This window comes from Macaca nemestrina, chromosome 2, assembly GCF_043159975.1.
Source record: "Macaca nemestrina isolate mMacNem1 chromosome 2, mMacNem.hap1, whole genome shotgun sequence".
Classification (NCBI taxonomy): domain Eukaryota; kingdom Metazoa; phylum Chordata; class Mammalia; order Primates; family Cercopithecidae; genus Macaca; species Macaca nemestrina.
This window is the reverse complement of record NC_092126.1, coordinates 16,203,085-16,226,008: the sequence shown is the minus strand read 5'-3', so window position 1 is coordinate 16,226,008 and position 22,924 is coordinate 16,203,085. Positions and strand designations below refer to the sequence as shown.

Sequence of the window (22,924 nt, the reverse complement as noted above, 5' to 3'; positions counted from 1 at the left end):
TTTGCCAAAGCAGAAATAAACTGCAGGCTCACAGGCTTATGCTAACACTAAGCGAGGCCTTTTTTTTTTTTTTTTTTTTTTTTTTGGAGATGGAGTTTCACTCTTGTTGCCCAGGCTGGAGTGCAATGGCGCGATCTCGGCTCACCGCAACCTCTGCCTCCCGGGTTCAAGTGATTTTCCTGCCTCAGTCTCCTGTGTAGCTGGGATTACAGGCATGCACCACCACGCCTGGCTCATTTTGTATTTTTAGTAGAGACAGGGTTTCTCCATGTTGGTCAGGCTGATCTCAAATTCCCGACCTCAGGTGATCCACCTGCCTTGGCCTCCCAATGTGTTGGGATTACAGGTATGAGCCACCGCACCTGGCCTAGGCTTATTTTCAAAACACAAATACGTTTAGATCCTGTCTTGAACTTTTAAGAATCCTGAATCCAGACATAGGACCTGAGTAAACAGAGCCAACAAGATTCACTTAGTTTTATTTATTTATTTTTCTACTAATTTCTGAAGCACAAAGGAAAGCACCTGACTCACTCTCAGATCTCTCCATTTTTACCAACAATTTCAAGACAGGGAATCTTTAGCGGTATTTGTGGTTCAGGCACTAGGCTGCTGTCATTCCAGTCACTGAAATCTGCAGACCTGGGCCAGCAAATAAGAGCCTGAAGGACTGCCCATGGGCGCCAGGATTTCCACGCAGAAAGTGTGTGGATGGAGCCGTTAGAAACAACCCAGGAGAGGCTTAGGCCATTTTAAATGAGAAGATATTTGTGTTGCCCCGTCTCAGGATTTCAGGTAGCAGAGTTAGAAAAGCTGTCGTAGATGCTTTCAATGTCCTCAATTTAACCAACTAATTGGATGTCCCACCACATTTCTTCCAAAACCTACTGACTGATGCATTTTAGTGCTGACCGTGTTAGGCTCAAAGCCTTTCTCTAGTTATGCCTGCACACTCTGCCCCACCAGCTGAGCTGGGTGTTTACAAACAGCCAACAGTATTTAGTCCCTACTCTATTTCTGCTGCTGTACTTATTATTTTAATTACACAATTTAAATAATAAAGAAACCAATAAAAGTATGAAAATAATTGTCTTTATGAAACTAAGATGTATGATTTGAAAAATATCAATAAAAGTGAGTTGCTAAAAACAGCCATTGAATTAGGTACAGGTATGACAACTAAAAAACTAAAAACTCTTTCTAAAACTCTAGAAGGGTTCTGTAATCAAGCTGCCCTATTCTTTAAACAAATCAAAACAGGAATTATAAGTAATACATAATAGATATGCTTTATACCAGGGAGATGATGCAGAAACTCTAGCAGCAAGCCCACACTTGACGAATGGACCTTGGAACTTTATCTAAAGACTGGTGGGTAAAGATTCTAAGTTAAAACGACACACACACTTAAGGTCTGTAGACATAATGGTTGATGATTTTGCTGTTTTGATTAAAGAATGATGTCTCCACATCACCTTAGCTAAGACTTAGGACTTCTCTTGAAGTATCTCAGCCCTATAATCATAGAACCCTGGAGTGTCCCTAATGTGTGAGCTCTAAAAATGCAGTTTCCATCAATTCACCAGTGCAAATACTGGCTCAGCAAGAAGCTCCGGGGTCATTACAGAAGTGGCATGGCTACCAGGTATCAATACCTGAGCAAGTTGGCTCTGTGTTAATACTCCAGGGACAGAGTGATCCTCACAGGAAATGCAAAAGAAAAGTTGCTGGGCTTTACATAACACACAAAAGCTCCTACTACGACTCCTACTATGGCTTCAGAGCCAGCACGTCACTGTCATAACAGACTTTAGAGCACATAAAGAAGAAAATTAAAGTCTTATTGCTCCCTGCATGATAGTACATGAGACTTTTTCTCATTTCTTCCTGTCCCCAGAGACTCTGCTACCTGCTGAAGAGTCCAAATTATTCATTTTTTAAGAGTTTCATCTAGTGTTAAAATCTAATTGGATTCCTACAGCTTTAACAGACTTAGTGGCTTTAAGTCTAACGGATCAACTGGCCTAATTCCATCAAAATTGATATGGGAGGAGCAAAAGAGAAGTGATGGGGTTGGGGACAAAAACATGACCTTCACCGACAGCCAGGCTGAGAATACGTTCCATAATAGAATGCTATCATTTTGGGATATTCCTAAAACCTTGATTTAGGTTTAGATACAGGAGGTGGCTATAAGCGGCGACAAAAAGATGAAAAAAATGTGGAAATTACACATACTGGACACATGTGTGTCCTGCCTTACACCCTCTCAATCCACATTTTAACTCCTGGCTGCTGAGCCAACTATTGGCACACAGACAGCATGAGGACTCGGCTGCGCTATTTACCTCCTACCTTCTGACCTGGGACTCTTCTACAGAAGCCTGTTTGGAAAGTCCACAGCCAACTGTTCAGCCAAGTACAAGTGCAAATCTAGGCATGCAAGAGAGAGTTAACCCCACCCACCTCCCACCATGGGGCAGCCCTTGATCAATGGGAGATGGGAGCCAGGAGATAATAATCCCATTACCTGTGTCTGGGGTAGAGAATTCTGAAGCATATTCTATGTGGTTCCTACAAGGGTCGCCAGTGGGATTCAGCTTAAATTGCCCACAGCTATAATCAGCACACTAGCACACCTCCCGGGTTTGTCTCTTTCCATATTTTGTTTCTCTTGCTCTCCTTATTCTACTCTTCCGGGATCACATTCCTGCACCCAAACCTTCATCCCTGAGGCTCTGCCTTCTGGGAGAACCCATCTAAAACAATAAATACCCATTACTTCAGAGTGCTAGACAGTGGCAAAATGGTATGTTTGCTTTAATCTGACACCTCTGATCATTGTTGGCCCTCCTTCCTTTCTTTCCTGCCCCAATTTATTCTAAAAGCTAAAGTTCCAGTTGGCATAACAGCAAAGTTCCTTTCCTCCTCGAGTGTATCAAGAGCTGCGTTGAGGAATACAGAGATACATTTCCAGACAAAGGACCAATCTAGACACTGTAAATAGAGCACATCTGATCATAAGTTCATGATTGGGTATCTCCAAGACATATACTCTGTGCTCAGGGAGTCACATGTGAACAGCTCCCACAGTCACTGGTGGCCCTGGACCATGAGTTCTAAATCAAACACAGGCAGCAGCCATGAGTGCAGATGCTCTGAGCAGAGAGAGGGCAGATGAGGCAAGGGACAGGGACGCTAGGGTCTGGGACTACATAACAAAGATCTGCTGTTGAGCAGAGCAGTACAAAGATGGTTTTTCCCCATGAGCAATTATAATAAGATGGCTGAGAGTCTAACATTTCACACCGTAGGGACAAGATGCTGAACCAGGATTCCTGTACCAAAGCACCAGTCAGGCAAAAGGGGACCCATGTATTATCTTTGGGATTGTGACTTAAATCATTATAATGCAGAGAATTGCTTAGCAGCAAGCAAAATGTGTTGGTTCCAACCGTGAACTGCCATGATCCAAGTAAGCTGGCTCAGCCTGTACAGTTTACGACCCAAAGAGTGAGGAATAAGATTAATGCCTTACAAAAAACAATTAAAAACAGACTCAAATACATATACCCAAATTTTTATAGCAGCCCTATTCACAATAGTCAAAAGGCAGAAATAACTCAAATTTTCATCAACTGATAAACTGATAAGTAAAATGTGACAAATCTATACAATGGAACAATATTCATCCATAAAAAGGAATGAAGTATTGATACATGCCACATTGTTGTTGAAACTCAAAAACATCATGATAAAGAATAAGATGTCAGACACAAAATGTCACATATGATTTCATTCACATGAAATAGTTAGCATAGTAAATCCATAGAAACAGAAAGCAGACTGGTTGTTGCCAAGGGCTCAGGGAAGAGAAATGGGGAGTAACTGCAAATGGGCACAGGGTTTTATTTTGTGATAGTAAAAATTGCTTTGGAACTACATAGAAGTGGTGGCTGTACAACATAATGAACGTACTAAACATCATTTAATTGTCCTCTTTAAAAATGGTTAATTTGGGCCAGGCACAGTGGCTCACGCCTATAATCCCAGCACTGTGGGAGGCCGAGGCAGGAGGATCACTAGTGGCCAGGAGTTCAAGACCAGCCTGGGCAACATAGCAAGACCCCATCTGTACAAAAAAAAATGTTTTTTTAAAAAATTAGCTAGTCGAGGTGGTGCACAACTGCAACCCCAGCTATTTGGGAGGCTGAGGCAGGAGGATCACTGGAGCCCAGGAGGTCGAAGCTGCAGTAAGCCGTGTTTGTGCCACTGCACTCCAACCTGGGTGACAGAGCAAGACCCTATCTCAATAAAATAAATAAAATGGTTAATTTTATGTCATATGATTTTCACATCAATTTTTTTAAAATGAAAATAAAAACGAACACCTTAAGGATCCAGGAACCCTCCACCAGCAATTCTAATGCTGTCTGTCTGCCTGCCTCCATTTTCTCCTGCTCACCCTGAAAGGGCTTCTCTTTCTTCCACAAGGTATGTGGGACATACAGAATATTTTACAATAAAGCTGCTCTTATTTCTCCTTCATGTAGGCAGAACTGTATACCCAGGGCAACTGGATAAACACTGAGAGATACCAGAAGCAATGGCTCAAAATTACTTACTAAAGTAGGAAGTGAATCCACCAATAGAAGAGATTCCAAATTGTTAAAGTGGTTGTTTTAGAGAGATGAGACCAGGATCTTCTTTCCTCTATTTTCCACTTTTGAGATGGAGTCTCGCTCTGTCGCCCAGGCTGGAGTGCAGTGGCCGGATCTCAGCTCACTGCAAGCTCCGCCTCCCGGGTTCCCGCCATTCTCCTGCCTCAGCCTCTCGAGCAGCTGGGACTACAGGCACCCGCCACCACGCCCAGCTAATTTTTTGTATTTTTTAGTAGAGACGGGGTTTCACCATGTTAGCCAGGATGGTCTCGATCTCCTGACCTCGTGATCCGCCCATCTCGGCCTCCCAAAGTGCTGGGATTACAGGCTTCAGCCACCGCGCCCGGCCTATTTTCCACATTTTATTATGTGCAATTATAGTGCTTTTATAATAAGAAAAAAGTTAAACTAATAAATTCTGTTATTCCTCAATTTCCTTATAACATTGACTGTTTATTACACACAGAGCAGAATTCAGTAAGAAGCAGTTCTGTCTCAGACTTCACCAAGAGGAGCTGCAAAGCATGAGTCCCAGACAGCACACATTAAAAAGAGAAAAAAGGCATAGTCACTCCACCAAGTCCAGATTTGAAAATCTCTACTGTTCTGCATGACCCAGAGAAGGAGCAACATGGGCAAACTGATGCTTTTCAGAGATTCCCAAAACCTGTCACTTACAGCAGGGCGGGCTCTTTTCTATCCATGGATTGCTATCATTTCAAGTTTCTTTGGCTCACCTGTGCATTACTTATTTGACTTCAAGAGGAATCCTGCACAACTGCAGTCAAGGCATTGAAAAGATGAGATATGTGCTTTACAAAATGCAAATCTGAAATAACTGAACCATGACAAAATTTTAAAATAGCTGTTTTTAAAATTTATGTTTCTTTTGAGACAGGGTCTCGCTCTGTCACCCAGGATGGAGGGCAGCAGCACCATCTCTGCTCACTGCAACCTCTGCCTCCCAGGCTCAAGCAATCCTCCTGCCTCAGCCTCCCGAGTGGCTGGGACCACAGGCATATGCCACCACACTACACTAATTTTTTAATTTTTTGTAGACACAAGGTCTCACTATATTTCCCAGGTTGGTCTCAAGCTCCTGGGCTCCAGCGATCCTCCACCTTGGCCTCCCCAAAGTGCTGAGATTATAGGCGTCAGCCATTGCATCTGACCAGAAATGGCTATTTTAAAAATCCTATTTGGGGCTGGGCATAGTGGCTCACGCCTATAATCTCAGCACTATGGGAGGCCAAGGTGAGTGGATCACCTGAGGTCAGGAGTTCGAGATCAGTCTAGCCAACGTGGTAAAACCCCATCTCTAATAAAAATACAAAAAAATTAGCCGGGCCTGCTGGTGAGCACCTATAATCCCAGCTACTTGGGAGGCTGAGGCTGAGACTCAAGAATCGCTTGAACCCGGGAGGTGGAGGTTGCAGTGAGCCGAGATCATGCCATTGCACTCCAGCCTGGGCAACACGAGCGAAACTCCATCTCAATAAATAAATAAATAAATAAATAAATAAATAAATAAATCCTATTTGGAACAATTAATCTAGTGCTAGTGGCCACATATAAACATACCACTCTCTTGACTATCCTTTGGGCAAATCCAAAGGTCTTATCCCAAATGCCCCTCTCTTTCTCTGCAGCTTCTGGTGCACCTGAGCATGCCCACCTTTCAAAGCTGGGATGAAAAACCATCCGAATTTTCCTCCTGTGTTTGAGTGTATATCCTTTAGCTCATCAGTGTCCTCTATATTCCTCTATCCTCCAACAATGGGTGAACCCCAAGATCCAGCCTTCCATTGTTCGTATGGACTTTTCTCTACAAAGAACTTCTTTTTTGTGTGTCTTCAACTGTCACCTCTTCTCAGAAGAACCACAAATCTCCACCGTGAGTCCTCAAAATAACTCAGATTTCCAACTGTCACAAAGGGCTGCCACTTCGAGGATCCCCCAATCCAATGTCTCATTCTCCCCTTTCTCATTACATCATTTATCCACCAGGTGGTTCCCATCTCAGCCTCCACTCACAAGTCATCTGCAATTCTTCCCATTCCTTTTTTTTTTTCTTCTTCTTTTTTTAAAGACAGAATCTCATTTTGTAGCCCAGGCTAGAGTGCAGTGGCACAATCTCGGCTCACTGCAACTTCAGTCTCCCCGGTTCAAGCGATTCTCGTGCCTCAGTCTCCCAAGAAGCTGGGATTACAGGTGGGCACCACCACACCTGGCTAATTTTTGTACTTTTAGTAGAGACGGGGTTTCACCATGTTGGTCAGGCTGGTCTCAAACTCCTGACCTCAGGTGATCCACCCACCTTGCCCTCCCAAAGTGCTGGGATTACAAGTGTGAGTCACCAGGCCCGGCCTATTATTTCTCTCACTGTGGTAGCAAACCTTCTCAAGTGCCCTCCTCAGAGCTGTCCTTTCCTTAAACTACTCACTGGCATTACCCCAATCCATATCTGCATTGACTCCCAATAAGTCTTTCAAATGAGTGGTTAAGACATAGACCCCTTCACACTAAACACACAGAGAGAAGACAGTTTGAGTCAACAAGATTTTGTCCGGTCAGGAAGTCGGAAGTGTCTCAGTGAGGGAATTTAACATGGAAAATCAGTTACGCAGAGGACGGAACAGCAGAAAGAACAGCCAAGAAGAGGAAGGCAACCTGAAGATCAGCTACGTGGGAAACTGCTACACCCTCCAGGGCTACAGGATCACGGGAAGAGGGGCTGGAAGCAGGGCCCAGAAGCTGCAGCCAACCTGCAAGACCAGACACACAGCAGGGCTGCCTATGGAACGAGGAGCCGGGGGGACGCAGTCCAGAGCTCTCCCAAGGTGAGCTGAACGACAGAAGCACGCCAGCGCCCCCTGCCTCCGAGGCTCCTGCCAGCACCTCCCTCAGGCTGAGCCTACCTGCAGCAGGGACCGTGGGAAAGGCAAAGTCACAGGTGTCGCCAGTTTGTGCTATACAAGATGATGCAGAATCAGGGTTGAGTTCAGGGGACACCTGCCCTGAAGCTTTGTTGTTCGTTTGGTCCTGGACATGGTGTTGTAGGGTTCTATATACTCTGGCATAACCCCTTGTGGTCTTTCCTTAAGTTTACCTCTTGCTGAACTGCCTTCCTTGACTCAGGCACACGTTTTACCTTCTCTTCTGCTGTCACTCTCTGCTTGTCCTGGAAGAATTTCACATTTCCCTTTCCCACTACCAGCTCCCCACAGCTTGTTCCAATAAAGACATAGGGCAAGTTCAAGGTCATGGTAGAAAATGCATTGCGAGTCTCATCTGAAACATGAAGAACATGAATTCCGTTATCTGGTTCCAGTTCCACCCAGTGACGTTTTTCGTCAGTTATTTTTAAAACTCATGCTCCACTACTCTCAAGTGCCCTATTGCATTTAAAACAAAAAGTAACCAGGTTAAAGAATAACATGTTCCTAGGCCAGAGCCGCTCCTTCAACCTCTTAATTGTGTTTCTGCCCCAGAATAAATGGGAGCAATGACTGCCTCCCACGTGCCTGCTCCCTGCTCTGACCTCTTGCTCAGGTTAAGGATTAACATAGAACAGCTGAGAAAGCATGTCTGGCCAAAAGCCGAGAATGCAAGGCCATCTAAAAGCACGGCCAATGGTCTAAAATATTGTCTGATACATTAAAATGAAATAGAAGGAAAGGTACACCTCACTTGCTTCTCTTCTTCATTTAATCACATCCTTAATAGTGACACATACATGTCAGTGAGGAACCCTTCTCCATTGCAAGTTAACAGAAAACTGACAGTGGCCTAAACTTCAAGATCCTTTTCATTACTTAGCAAAAAGTTCAGAGTTGGGTGGTCTCAGGGCCAGTTTGGTGGCTCTTTCCACCTCAATCTGGCTAGCCGTGTGATTTGCTCTGTCCAAGAGACTGCGATCATAGTGACATTGTGTCAGTTCCAAGCCTAGGCTTCAAGATGCCTTTCATCTTCTGCTCCTGCTACCTCTGAAACTCTGCCAAGTCACATGTGAACAGAACCAACCACCACTAGACATGTGAGGCCATCCAGGAACACAAGCTCCCCTGACCCACTTGTCAACAGATCAACTGAGCCTGCCCAGATAAGAAGAAATGTCCAGCAGAGCTATGAGCTAAATAAAGGATTGTAGCTTTAAGGCATTAAGTTTGCGGAAGTTTGTTACACAGCAATAGATAGTACGGGCAATTTGAGCATACATTTATAACATTAAAAGTTGGATAAGATCTGAGTATATCTTCAAGTCTAATCCTCCCTTTTAGTGAGAAAACTGAGGCCCAGAAAAATGGAGCAATTATCTCTAAAGCACACAGAGGCATAACTAGAAGATTCCTTCTGGTCCTGCCTGTGTGTGTTTTAGAGATAATTCTAGGTCTAGAATTCTAGGTTTCACTAGCCTTACCAAGGTCTCACTTCATACCGTAACAAGGCCTTTCCTAGGCTCAAGGGTCTACTATATAACCAAAAAAATACCCACCAAGAGATTGCTATAACATTGTTACACGAGAGATTGGATAAGACTTATATGCATTCCACTAAATATCATGCAGCTATTTTAAATGACAGCTCCATACACATACATATACACAAACACTGGCATGAAAAAATGTCCAAGACTGGACTGGGTACAGTGGCTCACATCTGTAATCCCAGCACTTTGGGAAGCCAAGGTAGAAGGATTGCTTGAAGCCAGGAGTTCGAGACCAGCCTAGGCAACACAGTGAGCCTCCTTCTCTACAAAAATTTAGCCAGGCATGATGGTTCACACCTATAATCCCAGCACTTTGGGAAACCGAGGCAGGTGGATCACCTGAGGTTGGGAGTTGGAGACCAGCCTGGCCAACACAGTAAAACTCTGTCTCTACTAAAAATTAACAAATTAGCTGGGTGTGGTGGTGCATTCCTGTAATCCCAGCTACTCAGAAGGCTGAGGCAGGAGAATAATTTGAACCCAGGAGACGGAGTAATAATTTGAACCCAGTGAGCTGAGATCATACCACTGCACTCCAGCCTGGGTGACACAGCAAAACTCTGTCTCAAAAAAAAAAAAAAAAAAAAAATTAAAAACTAGCTGGATATGGTCACACACACCTGTAGTCCTAGCTACTCAGGGGACTGAGGCAGAAGGATCTCTTAAGCCTAGGAGTTTGAGGCTGCAGTGAGCTACACAATCATACCACTGTACTCCAGCCCAGGCTACAGAGCAAGACTCCATCTCAAAAAGAAAAAGAAAGAAAAAAATTCCCAAGACCTAGTTAAGTGAAAACTACAAACAAAAAACAAAAACAATAAATCACGAGAGAAAATATAAAATATGACCCCACTTTCCCCTTTGGTTGAAAACAATATTCACATTTACTTGCCCAGAATGGTTACTCTGGAGAACAGAGTGGGGGGCAAATAGCCAAGGGGCAGCAAAAAGCTTCCAACATGTAAAAAAGGAAACCAAATTCTACCTTATTAAAACAAATGTGAGAGAGAAATTTCACTCTCCATAGAAATGAGCAGAGGTCAGCGGCAGAGCGCTCCCAGGTAACTCTCACAACCCCCTCTGCAAATAAAGCTGGCAATTATACTATTCATCATCATGGCATCATTATAATCATGATATTAATAGCTACTGAACCTGTCTTTGATGAAACCTCTCCAAAAGCATTAATTTACTTACCTTACAATGTCTCCATAAAATAGAGAAGGAAATGCTCCCTCTACTTTACAGAATAAGAAACTGAAGTACAAAAAAAAGGGAACAGCTCAAGGTCAAGGCCAACGACAGAACCACTGAGTAGAATACTCGAGTTTCTTCCATTCCTGAACTGCCCCCATTAATGTGTTGCGTCTGCATATAATTTGGTACAAGAAGTAATGAGGAAAGCATGAACAACATGACACTGGCTTCAAAACCAGACAATCAAAGCCGTTATCCAAGGTCAGTACCTAACGTTGCAAAAAAAATTTCACAAGAGAAACGACAGATGTCTTTTTCTCATTTCAAAGGCCAAGGAACGCTCTAGTAACATTCTTTTGTATTTCAAAAATCAGATTCTAAAAAAAAAACACTTCCTCAAGTTTAACCAGTCTGTACTATGCATCCCACTGGGGGGAGAAAATATTTATAGTTTCACATTGTACAGAAATCCCTGATGCCTTGGAAGGCTGTGTCGGGAAGTCCTAAGAGAGATATACTTCTTTCTCAGCCAGGGACGTGAAGGAAAGCTGAAGAGTCAACGCGCCCCTCCAATCCCACTTCCCAGTTCAGCCCTGGCCCCCCCATCATTTACCTTTGATGACCAATGAAGAGGAAACCGGCAAGAGCCTCTCTCCACATCTGCCCGTAGCAGGATGAGGGAGGAGGCGCTGCTGTCGGTCCACACCATGGCAGAGTGGCTACAGCCCATGAGGGGCCAGAAGGTGCCTGGGCCAAGGCTCTGCCAGTCCTACCCAGACCAGCACGACTCACACGAGCTGTCAAACTTCAGCCTCAAGAGAACATTCTCCTCAATCTCTTCTCCACTCTGTCAGTGCAACACAGGGCATAGGGGAATAAAACTTCCGAAAGATGTGATTTGCTTCTTCAGCAACATGTGCCAGAGGTGTCAGGCAGCTCTCCTCTGATTTGTGCAGTATCCTGGCAAAGGAGGTCTCAGACTGCAAAGTTCAGAACCCCCTCCATCCTGTGACTGAGTCTGGCGATCCCTGGAGCCAGGCAGAGCACGACTCAGAGAGCATTATAGCTTCGCTTCTGCAACATCTCTCACTCTGCATCCCTTCCTGGGGCAGATGCCCAGGAGTCTCAAAGACACGATGGATAGGCTGCCTTGCATCTGGCAAAGAGAACAAGGCCCTTCCCAAGAGTAAAAGCTCAACGGCAGAACCTCCCCACTGGCCTTGCTTCTCTCCTTAGACACTGAAACACCATTCCCAGCAGCTGCAGGGTGAAAAAAAAACTCAAGTGAAGAGCTGAACATATGGGGATGACCTCAAGTCTCACTTCTGTCATGCCCTAGCCATGTGGCCATTTAACCTCCCTGGGCCTCAGTTTCCTCATTTGCAGAAATGGAGATAAGACCTCCCCACAAGATTGTTGTGAGAATTATCAGAGGCAGGGAATTCTCAATGAAGGTGACTATGCTCCTTCCCCTCCCCCGAAGCATTCAGCAAAGTCTGGAGACTTTTTTGGTTGTCATAACCGGCAGTCGGGGGCAGGGGCTGGAGGGGGGAAGGAGGTACACTATCAGGACGTAAAGAGTACAGGCATGTTGCTGAACATCCTACAGTGCTCATGACAACCACTTCACAACAACTATTATCCAGCCAAAAATATCAGTAGTACCAAAGTGGGAAAACCCTGGGATGAGGTGATGCACGTGAAAAAAACCTGTGAACGACAGTACACTATTTACTACAATTATTATAGGAGAAAAACACATTTTTGTGACATTTGAGCAACCTACTCCTGTGGCACAAAGTTTTTTTCCTGTTTTTTTGTTTGTTTGTTTTGAGACAGGGTGTCACTCTCCCATCACCCAGGCTGGAGTGCAGTCACAGGCTCTCAACACTACAACCTCCAACTCCCAGGCTCAAGCGATCCTTCTGCCTCAGCCTCCCAAGTAACTGGAACTACAGGCACACGCCACCACACCTGGTTAATTTTTCTATTTTTAGTAGAGACGGGGTTTCACCATGTTGGCCAGGCTGGTCTTGAACTCCTGACCTCAAGTGATCCGCCTGCCTCGGCCTCCCTAAGTGCTGGGATTACAGGTGTGAGCCACCACGCCTGGCTCTTTTTTTTTTTTTTTTTTTTTTTTGTAGTACATGAATACATGATGAGAATCTAGGAATATAAAGGTTCTACGCTAGAAATTGTAAAGAAAGAGTACCAAGGGCAGTGTGCCCCACACAGTAGGCAGTTTATAAATGCCTACTGCCCAATGCAATGCACTGGAGTTCATAAGGTTTTTTCACATGAAAAAGGGCTTTTTAGTCCAAAGAGGTATGCACATCTGCCAAGCAACAAGGCTTAGGAGGGATAGAAGACGCCATTAAGATAAGCTGCCAAGTAGATGAATGAAAAATAAATATCCTAATACAGGTAATCAGGCACCAGCAACCTTTTCTAGCTCCTGACCTGGCCTAAAGAGGATTCAGAGGGAAGAAAGATTGTGAAGGCAAGTGCCAACTAATTAATGAAACACGGAGTTCCACTTCAAATGTCCCTGTATCCTAACCCCCAGTGTGGTTCCTGATAACCTGTCTAGGTAACTGAGGGTCAGCATCAAGGGGTCAGTGAAGGGCTGGAAAAGTAGCTAAAAATAGAAGATGATGGAGGCAGTCTATGGTAGAGAAACAGGATCATCTAATTTGTACCACAGGCAAGAGTGGTAGGGAAGGTCAATGCTGGGCAGAAAGAAAAATGCAAATCAAGGTTAGCCACCTTGGAATACAGCTTGGATGAATGGAAGGAAGAAAGGATCGATGCTCTAGTTTCTCCAGCCCAGAACTAACTCTACTTAAATATTAAACTCAAAATGCTCAATTAACTCCCCAGACATCTTCATTTTCCTACTTACTATTATTTACACAGTTTTTCTTCTCTTCTTGGGCTGAGACACATCAGCTCACTTCTGCCACATTTAAGAAGTGCCTGCACATTCTGTTCTAACTTGAGACAGAGCCTCTGCTCTCACCTGGCTGCACCACCCACACATCAGGGATCACACACATGAGGTGGCAGCCCAGTCCAATGGTGCTGGAACAGCAGAGGCCTGGCTCCAAAATGCAGCCCCTTATCAGATATGCAACCTAAGGCAGTTATTTATAAGGTTTCAGGGTTTTATCCTCATTGACTATTAAAAAAGTAAGACATAGCTCGAACTGGGTGGAGCACATCTCCCCCTCCAAAGGAACGCAGCTCATCACCAGCAACGGAACAAAGTTAGACGGAGAATGACTTTGACAAGTTGAGCAAAGAAGGCCTCAGTTGATCAAACTTCTCAGAGCTGAAGGAGGAACTACGTACCCAACGCAAAAAAACTAAAAACCTTGAAAAAAGAATGGAATAATGGATAACTAGAATAACCAATGCAGAGAAGTCCATAAATGAACTGATAGAGATGAAAACCATGACACAAGAACTAAGTGACAAATGCACAAGCTTCAGTAACCGACTCGATCAACTGGAAGAAAGAGTATCAATCATTGAAGATCAAATGAATGAAATAAAGTGAGAAGAGAAGTTTAGAGAAAAAAGAGTAAAAAGAAATGAACAATGCCTCCAAGAAATATGGGATTATGTGAAAAGACCAAATCTACCTCTCATTGGTGTGCCTGAAAGTGACAGGGAGAATGGAACCAAGTTGGAAAACACTCTGCAGGATATTATCCAGAACTTCCCCAACCTAGTAAGGTAGGCCAACATTCGAATTCAGGAAATACAGAGAATGCCATAAAGATACTACTCGAGAAGAGCAACTCCAAGACACATAATTGTCAGACTCACCAAAGTTGAAATGAAGGAAAAAATGTTAAGGGCAGCCAGAGAGAAAGGTCGGGTTACCCACAAAGGCAAGCCCATCAGACTAACAACACATCTCTTGGCAGAAATTCTACAAGCCAGAAGAGAGTGGGGGTCAATATTCAACATTCTTAAAGAAAAGAATTTTCAACCCAGAATTTCATATCCAGCCTAAGTTTCGTAAGTGAAGGAGAAATAAAATCCTTTTGCAGACAAGCAAATGCTGAGAGATTTTGTCACCATCAGGCCTGCCCTACAAGAGATCCTGAAGGAAACACTAAACATGGAAAGGAACAACTGGTACCAGCCACTGCAAAAACATGCCAAAATGTAAAGACCATCGATGCTAGGAAGAAACTGCTTCAACTAACGAGCAAAATAACCAGCTAATATCATAATGACAGGATCAAGTTCACACATAACAATATTAACCTTAAATGTAAATGGACTAAATGGTCCAATTAAAAGACACAGACTGGCAAATTGGATAAACAGTCAAGACCCATCAGTTTGCTGTATTCAGGAAACCCATCTCATATGCAGAGACACACATAGGCTCAAAATAAAGGGATAGAGGAAGATCTACCAAGCAAATGGAAAACAAAAAAAGACAGTGGTTGCAATCCTAGTCTCTGATAAAACAGACTTTAAACCAACAAAGATCAAAAGAGACAAAGAAGGCCATTACAAAATGGTAAAGGGATCAATTCAACAAGAAAAGCTAACTATCCTAAATATATATGCACCCAATACAGGAGCACCCAGATTCATAAAGCAAGTCCTTAGAGACTTACAAAGAGACTTAGACTCCCATACAATAATGGGAGACTTTAACACCCCACTGTCAACATTAGACAGATCAACGAGACAGAAAGTTAACAAGGATATCTTGTTATCCTTGTAAATGATGAGTTAATGGGTGCAGTACACCAACATGGTACATGTATACATATGTAACAAACCTGCACATTGTGCACATGTACCCTAGAACTTAAAGTAGAATAAAAAAAAAGATATTTGCCTAGTGTGAGATATTTTACTTTTTTACTTTTTCCTTTTGCACATTTCTATTTTTAACACCCAATATGTTTTTTGTTGTTGTTGTTGTTTTTTGTGGTTTTTTTTAGATGGAGTCTCACTCTGTTGCCCAGGCTGGAGTGCAGTGGTACGATCTCTGCTCACTGCAACCTCTGCTTCCCGGGTTCCAGCAATTCTCCTGCCTCAGTCTCCCCAGTAGTTGGTATATTAGAGGCGCCTGCCACCATGCCTGGCTAATTTTTGTATTTTTAGTAGAGAGAGGGTTTTGCCATGTTGGCCAGGCTGGTCTTGAACTCCTGACCTCGGGTGATTCGCTTGCCTCAGCCTCCCAAAGTGTTGGGATTACGGGCATGAGCCACCACACTCAGCTGTATTTTCTATATAAGAAAAAATAACATACACAAAATATTACTTGAGGACAATGTATAAGGAGATAATCTGTGTTTGGGGGGGAAAAAAAAAAAGTAAGGCATACCTGATATGGGTATTGTAAGGATTAAACTAAATAATATCTATTAAAGTACTTAACACTGTGCCTGCATTTTGATCAAGTGTGATAGATATTGGCATAACAATGTTCATCTATTTGTATAAAATATTCTTAAAGGTCACTTACAACCTTCTTTCATGATATATACATTATATCTCAGTAAAGCTTTTTTTCTAAGGATAACTTTATTCCAAAGATAACATACAGAATGGTCTAGAGAGATTGCCTAACTGTAAAGGCCAAACTGAACCCAGTGGAGGTTTTTTCAACGGCCTGCTCTGATCTTCCTTTTAAATGTCATCTTTCACAATACATTGTGCGCCTCACTCTCCAAGCCCGAGTGTTCTAACCAGTTCTCTGCATCAGCCCGGCTGCCATGGCCCAATAATGCCTCCTTTCCCAAATTTTCTTAGTCACTCAGTTCCTTTGTGGTTAGTCTCAGCTAAGACAACAGCAAATGAATAAATTACTTTTCTTAAAATTCATATTATTAACATGGAAATGACTAATAGGTAACTTCTCCCAAAGAATATATACATTTTTCTTAAAAAATGAATCATGTTTTTACAAGTGTTAGACTATATATAATTTTACAATTCTATATAATACATATACAATATATAATTTTATAACAGTTTACACAGAAATAATTTCAAATTTATAGAAAGTTGAAAAGAAAACCCACCATGTATCCTTTACTCAGTTTTACCAATTACTAACATTTTACCCCATTTGTTTCATTTGTTCCCTCTGTTCTCTCCTTCCCCTCTTTAAAATAAACACATACATACACTTAATTATTATATGAATAAATGAATGAAACTTTTTCCTAATTTAAGGGTAAGGCCTTTTACCCTTAAATACCTCTAACTGCTTCAGTATATCTTTCTAGAAACAAGGATATTCTCTATATAACCACAGGACAGTTACCAAGTGCCTTTATCGTATCTACTGTCTGTATTCCAATTAATTCCATGTCAGTGTAAAATCAGATCTAGTTTAGGGTCAGGTATCGCATTTGGTTGTCTTTTTTTTTTTTTTTTTTTTTTTGGCCAGAGACAGGGATCTTGCTCTGTTCCCAGCCTGGGGTACATGCTGCAATCATAGCTCACTATAACCTCCAACTCCCAGATTCAAGGGATCCTTCCACCTCAGCCTCCTGAGTAGCTGGGACTAATACCATATGACCCAGCCATCCCATTACTGGATATATACCCAAAGGAATATAAATCACACTGCTATAAAGACACATGCACACGTATGTTCATTGCGGCAGTATTCACAATAGCAAAGACTTGGAATCAACCCAAATGTCCATCAGTGACAGACTGGATTAAGAAAATGTGGCACATATACACCATGGAATACTATGCAGACATAAAAAAGGATGAGTTCGTGTCCTTTGTAGGGACACAGGTGCAGATGGACACCATCATTCTCAGCAAACTTTCACAAGAACAGAAAACCAAACACCACATGTTCTCACCATAGGTGGGAACTGAACAATGAGATCACTTGGACATGGGAAGGGAAACATCACACACCAGGGCCTATTATGGGGTGGGGGGAGGGATTGCATTGGGAGTTATGCCTGATGTAAATGACGAGTTGATGGGTGCTGACGAGTTAATGGGTGCAGCACACCAACATGGCACATGTATACATATGTAACAAACCTGCACGTTGTGCACATGTACCCTAGAATTTAAAGTATAATTAAAAAAAAAAAAAGAAAGAAAAAAGCCCTATTTACGTACAGACATATGGTGCAATAAACTAGTTTGACTGAATCAAAACTACCATTTTGGTTTTTCCTAAAAAATACATATATTTATACATGTATAATATATGTCATATATGTTTATATATATGTTTATATTATACACACACACACACACACACACGTTTTAATCTGAAGGCCTTCTTGACTTAAAATAATCTTCCTGGGTAGTGTCAGAACTTTCCTTTCAGGCAAGGCAGGCAGCCAAATGTTAAAATTATGCTGGAGAAGGTATGCAAAATTGTTGCACTTTATTAAGACAATAAAAAAATCCCCAAACTTTATTGTTTTAATAAAAGCTGTTCTTAAATTGTGTTTTATTTACTTAATTTGATGGTATGTTTAGGAGGGTGATGTTTTACACTTAGTTTTAAGTACCCAAAAGGTAATTATCTGTGAAAAATTCTAGAAGAAAGATGGCACTGAGCTTAATAAAACATGAAAGCAAAATTACCCAATAGCAGAAATAAGAAGACAGAGGCAAGGAAAGATTCAATTCTCAGATGAGCTTGTCCAACTTTACTAAGGGAGTTTATCAAGCCTAAACTCATCGGCATCTATTCCCCCAAAGACTTGCTACTTAGGAAAACATATTATCCTCATACTCTTCTTTTCAACCTGGAGCACTTTATACCTCAGTCTCAACAGGAGATGCAATATATCTTACTTTTCACCCATTGATTTGGGAAAGAAAATAAAACAGCTTTAAAATATTTTATCAGGCTAGTGTATCGTTCAGTAAGATGTCCGAGTTGAATGTAAGATACACCTGGGGTTTCTTAAAAATGTTTTCATGTAAGCCAGGCATAGTGGCTCATGCCTGTAATCCCAGTGCTTTGGGAGGCCAAGGTGGGAGGATTACTTGAGGCCAGGAGATGGAGATCAGACTGGCCAACATGGTGAAACCCCGTCTCTACTAAAAATACAAAAATTACCCGAGCATGGTGGCAGGCGCCTGTAATCCCAGCCACTTGGGAGGCTGAGGCGGCTGAATCGCCTGAACCTGGGAGGTGGAGGGTTCAAGGATCACGCCACTGCACTCCAGCCTGGGCAACAGGGTGAGACCCTGCCTTGAAAAAGAAGTTTTCATGTGGGCAGTACCAACCCTCTTCAACCTCCAGTGGCATTCACAACCCCTGCCCTCTGCAACAGCTTACAGAACCCAAGACGGGAGCTAGCTCTGCTAATCAGCCAACCACCCCAGCACACGAGGGTCTTGTCGAGGAAGAGGCCACTCAATAGACACTGTTCATCACTATTTAATACAAATAAAGGGGAGAGAGGTAGCACCTCCCCGCAAAGAGCATTAAACTTTAAACACTTCAAATTATATCTAGTAAAAGCAATTCAGTGTAACAAGAAGAGAAGCCTAATCTGAACTGGCAGGAATTTGGAATTATTGAACATCTTGAAAGTCTTAACATCTAATGTCCTTGAAGTAAAGAATATAATGAGAAGCAGGTTCATCAGTGACTGCGTGATGGAGAGCATCTCCCTGCAGATAAAACCACCAACTCAATAGCGGCCCACGAGGGCACAGCACTCAGCAAAACAGCCTCGGCTCCAGGTTTTAAAATACATTTTTAATAATTCAAATGTTTAACCACTTGAGTAACTACATTCTTTAATTGACCAGTTGACCAATGATACAACTGACCAATGCAAAAGATGAAAATTTTGAATAATATCAAAAGGTATACCTAAATCCCTACATACTTTCAACCATAAATCTCTTGTTCCCCCAACGGCACCCCTGGCAACCACTACTACTGGCCTCTTGTGTGTCCTTCCAAAGATTGGTGGGGCGGAGGCAGGGGGTGGGTGAAGAGAGGGAGGGGGAGAGAGGGAGAAAGGCGGAGGGAGAAAGGCGGAGGGAGAGGAGGGGGGGAGATAGAGAGAGGAAGAGAGGGAGAAAGGGGTAGCAGGGGAGACGGGGGGAGGGGGAGGAGGAGAGGGAGAGGGGGGAGGGGGAGAGGAGGAGGGGGAGGGGGAGAAAGGGAGAGAGGAGGAGAGGGAGAGAGGGGGAGAGAGGGGGAGAGAGGAGGAGAGGGAGAGAGGGGGAGAGAGGGGGAGAGAGGAGGAGAGGGAGAGAGGGAGAGAGGGAGAGAGAGTGGGAGAAAGGGAGAGAGGGGGAGAGGGGGGGAGAGGGAAGGAGGAAGGGGGAGGGAGGAAGGGGGAGAGAGGGAGGAAGAGAGGGAGACAGAGAGGGAGGGAGGGAGGGAGGGAGGGGGAGAGGGGAAGAGAGGGAGAGAGAGAGAAAGAAAAAGCAAGGATGTGTGTGTCTCTACTGTTTTTGTTTGTTTTGACTGGTTGGTTGTTGCTATCATGGTATACCTTCCCCACCCCCTGTGTTTTTTGTTGTTGTTGTTGTTGTTGTTTTTGAGACAAGGTCTTGTTCTACTGCCCAGACTGGAGTACAGGGGAGTAATCATGGATCACTGCAGCCTTGACCTCCCTGGGCTTAAGCGATCCTCACATCTCAGCCTCCTGAGTATCTAGCTGGAACTACTGGAGCACGCCACCACACCAGGCTAATTTTTTTATATTTCTGTAAGACAAGGTTTCCCTATGTTGCCCAGGCTGGTCTCGAACTCCTAGGCTCAAGCAATCCTCCCATGTCAGCCTTCCAAAGTGCTGGGATTACAGGTATGAGCCACTGTGCCCAGCCCCCCATGTTTTTTAACCTTTTCATCAACTTTAATTAAATTTCTCTTTTATCTCAGAAGCTCAGTTTTTTGTCAGAAATACCCCATTTCATTTCACAAGCTGTGCCTTTCCAGTCTTGGGCAGTCAGGTACTGCTTGTTTCCCAGGGCTCAACTTAGCCGGGTCCTGAAAGCCCAGTACCCCTCATGGAAACTCATTCAGTGTCTGGCTCTCTACTAAGAGCATGACAGACGTGATCTCATTAATCCTCACCACAGCACACAATTCAATCCTCACATCAAGAATTATTGTCCACATTTCAAGGAATAACTTGCCCCAGTGGCACGACAGGACTAGTTCTGAACCCAGTACTGCCCTCCCCACCCCCACCAAGAGCCTAGAGCATTTGCCTTTAATCCCACAGCCTCACAGAAAGTGAGATGGGAGCCACTCAAAACCAGATGCACAATGTGAACAAGGCCAGCCTGGCTGAGTCTGGATTATACTGGAGCTTTCTGATGCGTGGAGAATATAAACATTTGGGCAGTCTATCATACCATTTGGGGGAAAGTTATAACAATCAGGTTTTAGAGATGCTTCTTAGCCACTCCTTCCTGATCTTCAGGTGGAACTTGGCTTAACAACCAAGTTATCGGTCAATAGAAATGTTCTAGCAGAATTGGGTGAATCTGTGTTATAAAAAGAGTATTGTGACGTGCTTAATGTCACTTAACCCTAACAACTGCCCTGTAGAGTTGATGCCATTATTTCGTCCAATTTACAGAAGTGAAAACTGAGGCTAAGAGCAATTACTCATTTACTGAGTTACTTGAGATTACAAAGCTAGGTAGTAGCCTGTGAGTGGCCCAGGCACAGCCAGAAACCAGGTTTGTTTTTTTTTTTGAGACAGAGTCTCACTCTGTCACCCAGGCTGGAGTGCAGTGGTGCGATCTCGGCTCACTGCAAGCTCCACCTCCCAGGTTCACACCATTCTCCTGCCTCAGCCTCCTGAGTAGCTGGGACTATAGGTGCCCACCACCACGCCCGGCTAAATTTTTTTTTTTTTTTTTTGTATTTTTAATAGAGACAGGGTTTCACCATGTTAGCCAGGATGGTCTCGATCTCCTGACCTTGTGATCCGCCCGCCCGCCTCGGCCTCCCAAAGTGCTGAGATTATAGGCATGAGCCACTGCACCCAGGCCCAGGTTGTTTTTTTTTTTACCTAATTCCCTACGCTGTCTACCACACCAGATCCTCCATTTGTTCTAAAAAATTTTGTCTATGTCAAAAAAAAAATGGGAAAAGTAAAGAGACAAACCATGAAATGGGAGCTAGAGCTTCTGGATAGCTGAACACAGGAGGCTCTAGGAGGGTGGCCGCCCAGGGAGGGCTTAGAAGCTCCACACCCCTTCCCCTATACCTGATCCTACATATCTCTTCATCTGTATCCTTTATAATAAACTGGCAAACGTAAGTTTCAAAGGGCAGATTTACAATGTGTACAGGTACTTGCCTCTAGCCATGCAGGTTGTTCTCATTAGTGCCATGCTGCCTCACGAAATCCTGGAGATGACCAACAAATTCATGACGGACCCAATCCCCATCTTGATGAAATGGCTTTCTTTTGCCCTTTCACTTTCTGCCATGGGATGCCACAGCAAGAAGATCCTCACCAGATGCTGGTCCCTCAACACTGGACTTCCATCAAGGGAACATCGTTAATGTCATCATCATCCCAAAATGATCCTCCCCCAGGCTCTTTAAGTTTATTTTTCTGTGCAGCAACTGCTTGTGCTGAGACACTGGAAAGGGCTTTGGTTCCAGAATCCTTGAGGAATACACAACTCATTATAAACCCTTACACCTTGGAGTATAATCACACTTCTGCTTAGGAAGGCCAAGAGTCCAGCAAAGCAGGTGGCACTTCCACATGTAATCAGACTGGCCCTTGAGGTCTAACAGTGAGTGAAATTTTCCAATGGACTTGGAGGTTGCCAGGTAGGACTTACTCCAATAACAGTTCCATTTGGGCATGGAGAATATGTTAAGAAGGGTGTGGTGGACATTGCTCATATATACGTGGTAATCCTCTCCCTCCTGCACACATTGGAACCAGCCTTTCTTGCCCTGTTACGTGTAGGCTGAGTCAGTGAAAAGCCTTTTCTTTCCCTGTGCCCTAAAAGGCCTTGTATTTGAAAATGAAAGCATAAGATTTTGAAGAAGCCTGCACTTCGGCAACCTCTGAATCATTCACTGCACAAAGCACGGTCACCAGTCACCAGACCTATGATGGGCCAACTCTCTACATGAAGAAGCACATCCAGAGATGCATCTTACTTGCCCCCAGGTCTATGGAGTTGTAAAAAAGGAAGGAATTAAGCATTTTGTTTTTGGATGGTCCAAAGGAAAATATCACTGAGTGAGTGACCTTAACCAAGTCATGAAACTGCATTAGAAGGACTTACTATGGGAGAAGAATGAGGGGCTCCAGGCAGAAAGCCCCAAGGCAATAAAGAGACAAGGAAGTGATAAAAGGGGACTGAATGACCAAGGAGGTCAGGGTTATGAGCCACATTCTCCACCTTTGCCACCACATCTTATCTGATGACCTGACCCACCACATTAAAAAAGTTCATGTATGTTCTTCTTAGTTTCTTCTACTCAAAACACCATTAAAAATACCTTAGTTCCCTTTTTCTCTTTGTTGTTGTTGTTATTGTTTTTAGATGGAGTTTCACTCTGTCGCCCAAGCAGGAGTGCAGTGGCACAATCTCGACT

General features: G+C 43.5%; 1 protein-coding gene across 6 annotated transcripts in view; it reads right to left on the bottom strand.

Moving 5' to 3' along the window:
* LOC105470956 (oxysterol binding protein like 10) overlaps window positions 1-22,924 on the bottom strand; it is a 326,292-nt gene that overhangs the window by 186,049 nt on the left and 117,319 nt on the right. The window contains exon 3 of one of the 6 annotated variants that reach the window (XM_071090768.1): window positions 7,771-7,952. The exons of 4 other annotated variants lie outside the window; for them this stretch is intronic. In XM_071090768.1, the coding sequence (XP_070946869.1) occupies window positions 7,771-7,926 (156 nt within the window). In that variant the 5' untranslated portion in view covers window positions 7,927-7,952. The remainder of the gene's footprint in view (window positions 1-7,770; window positions 7,953-22,924) is intronic. One more of the 6 variants, XM_011723321.3, reaches the window with a different exon arrangement.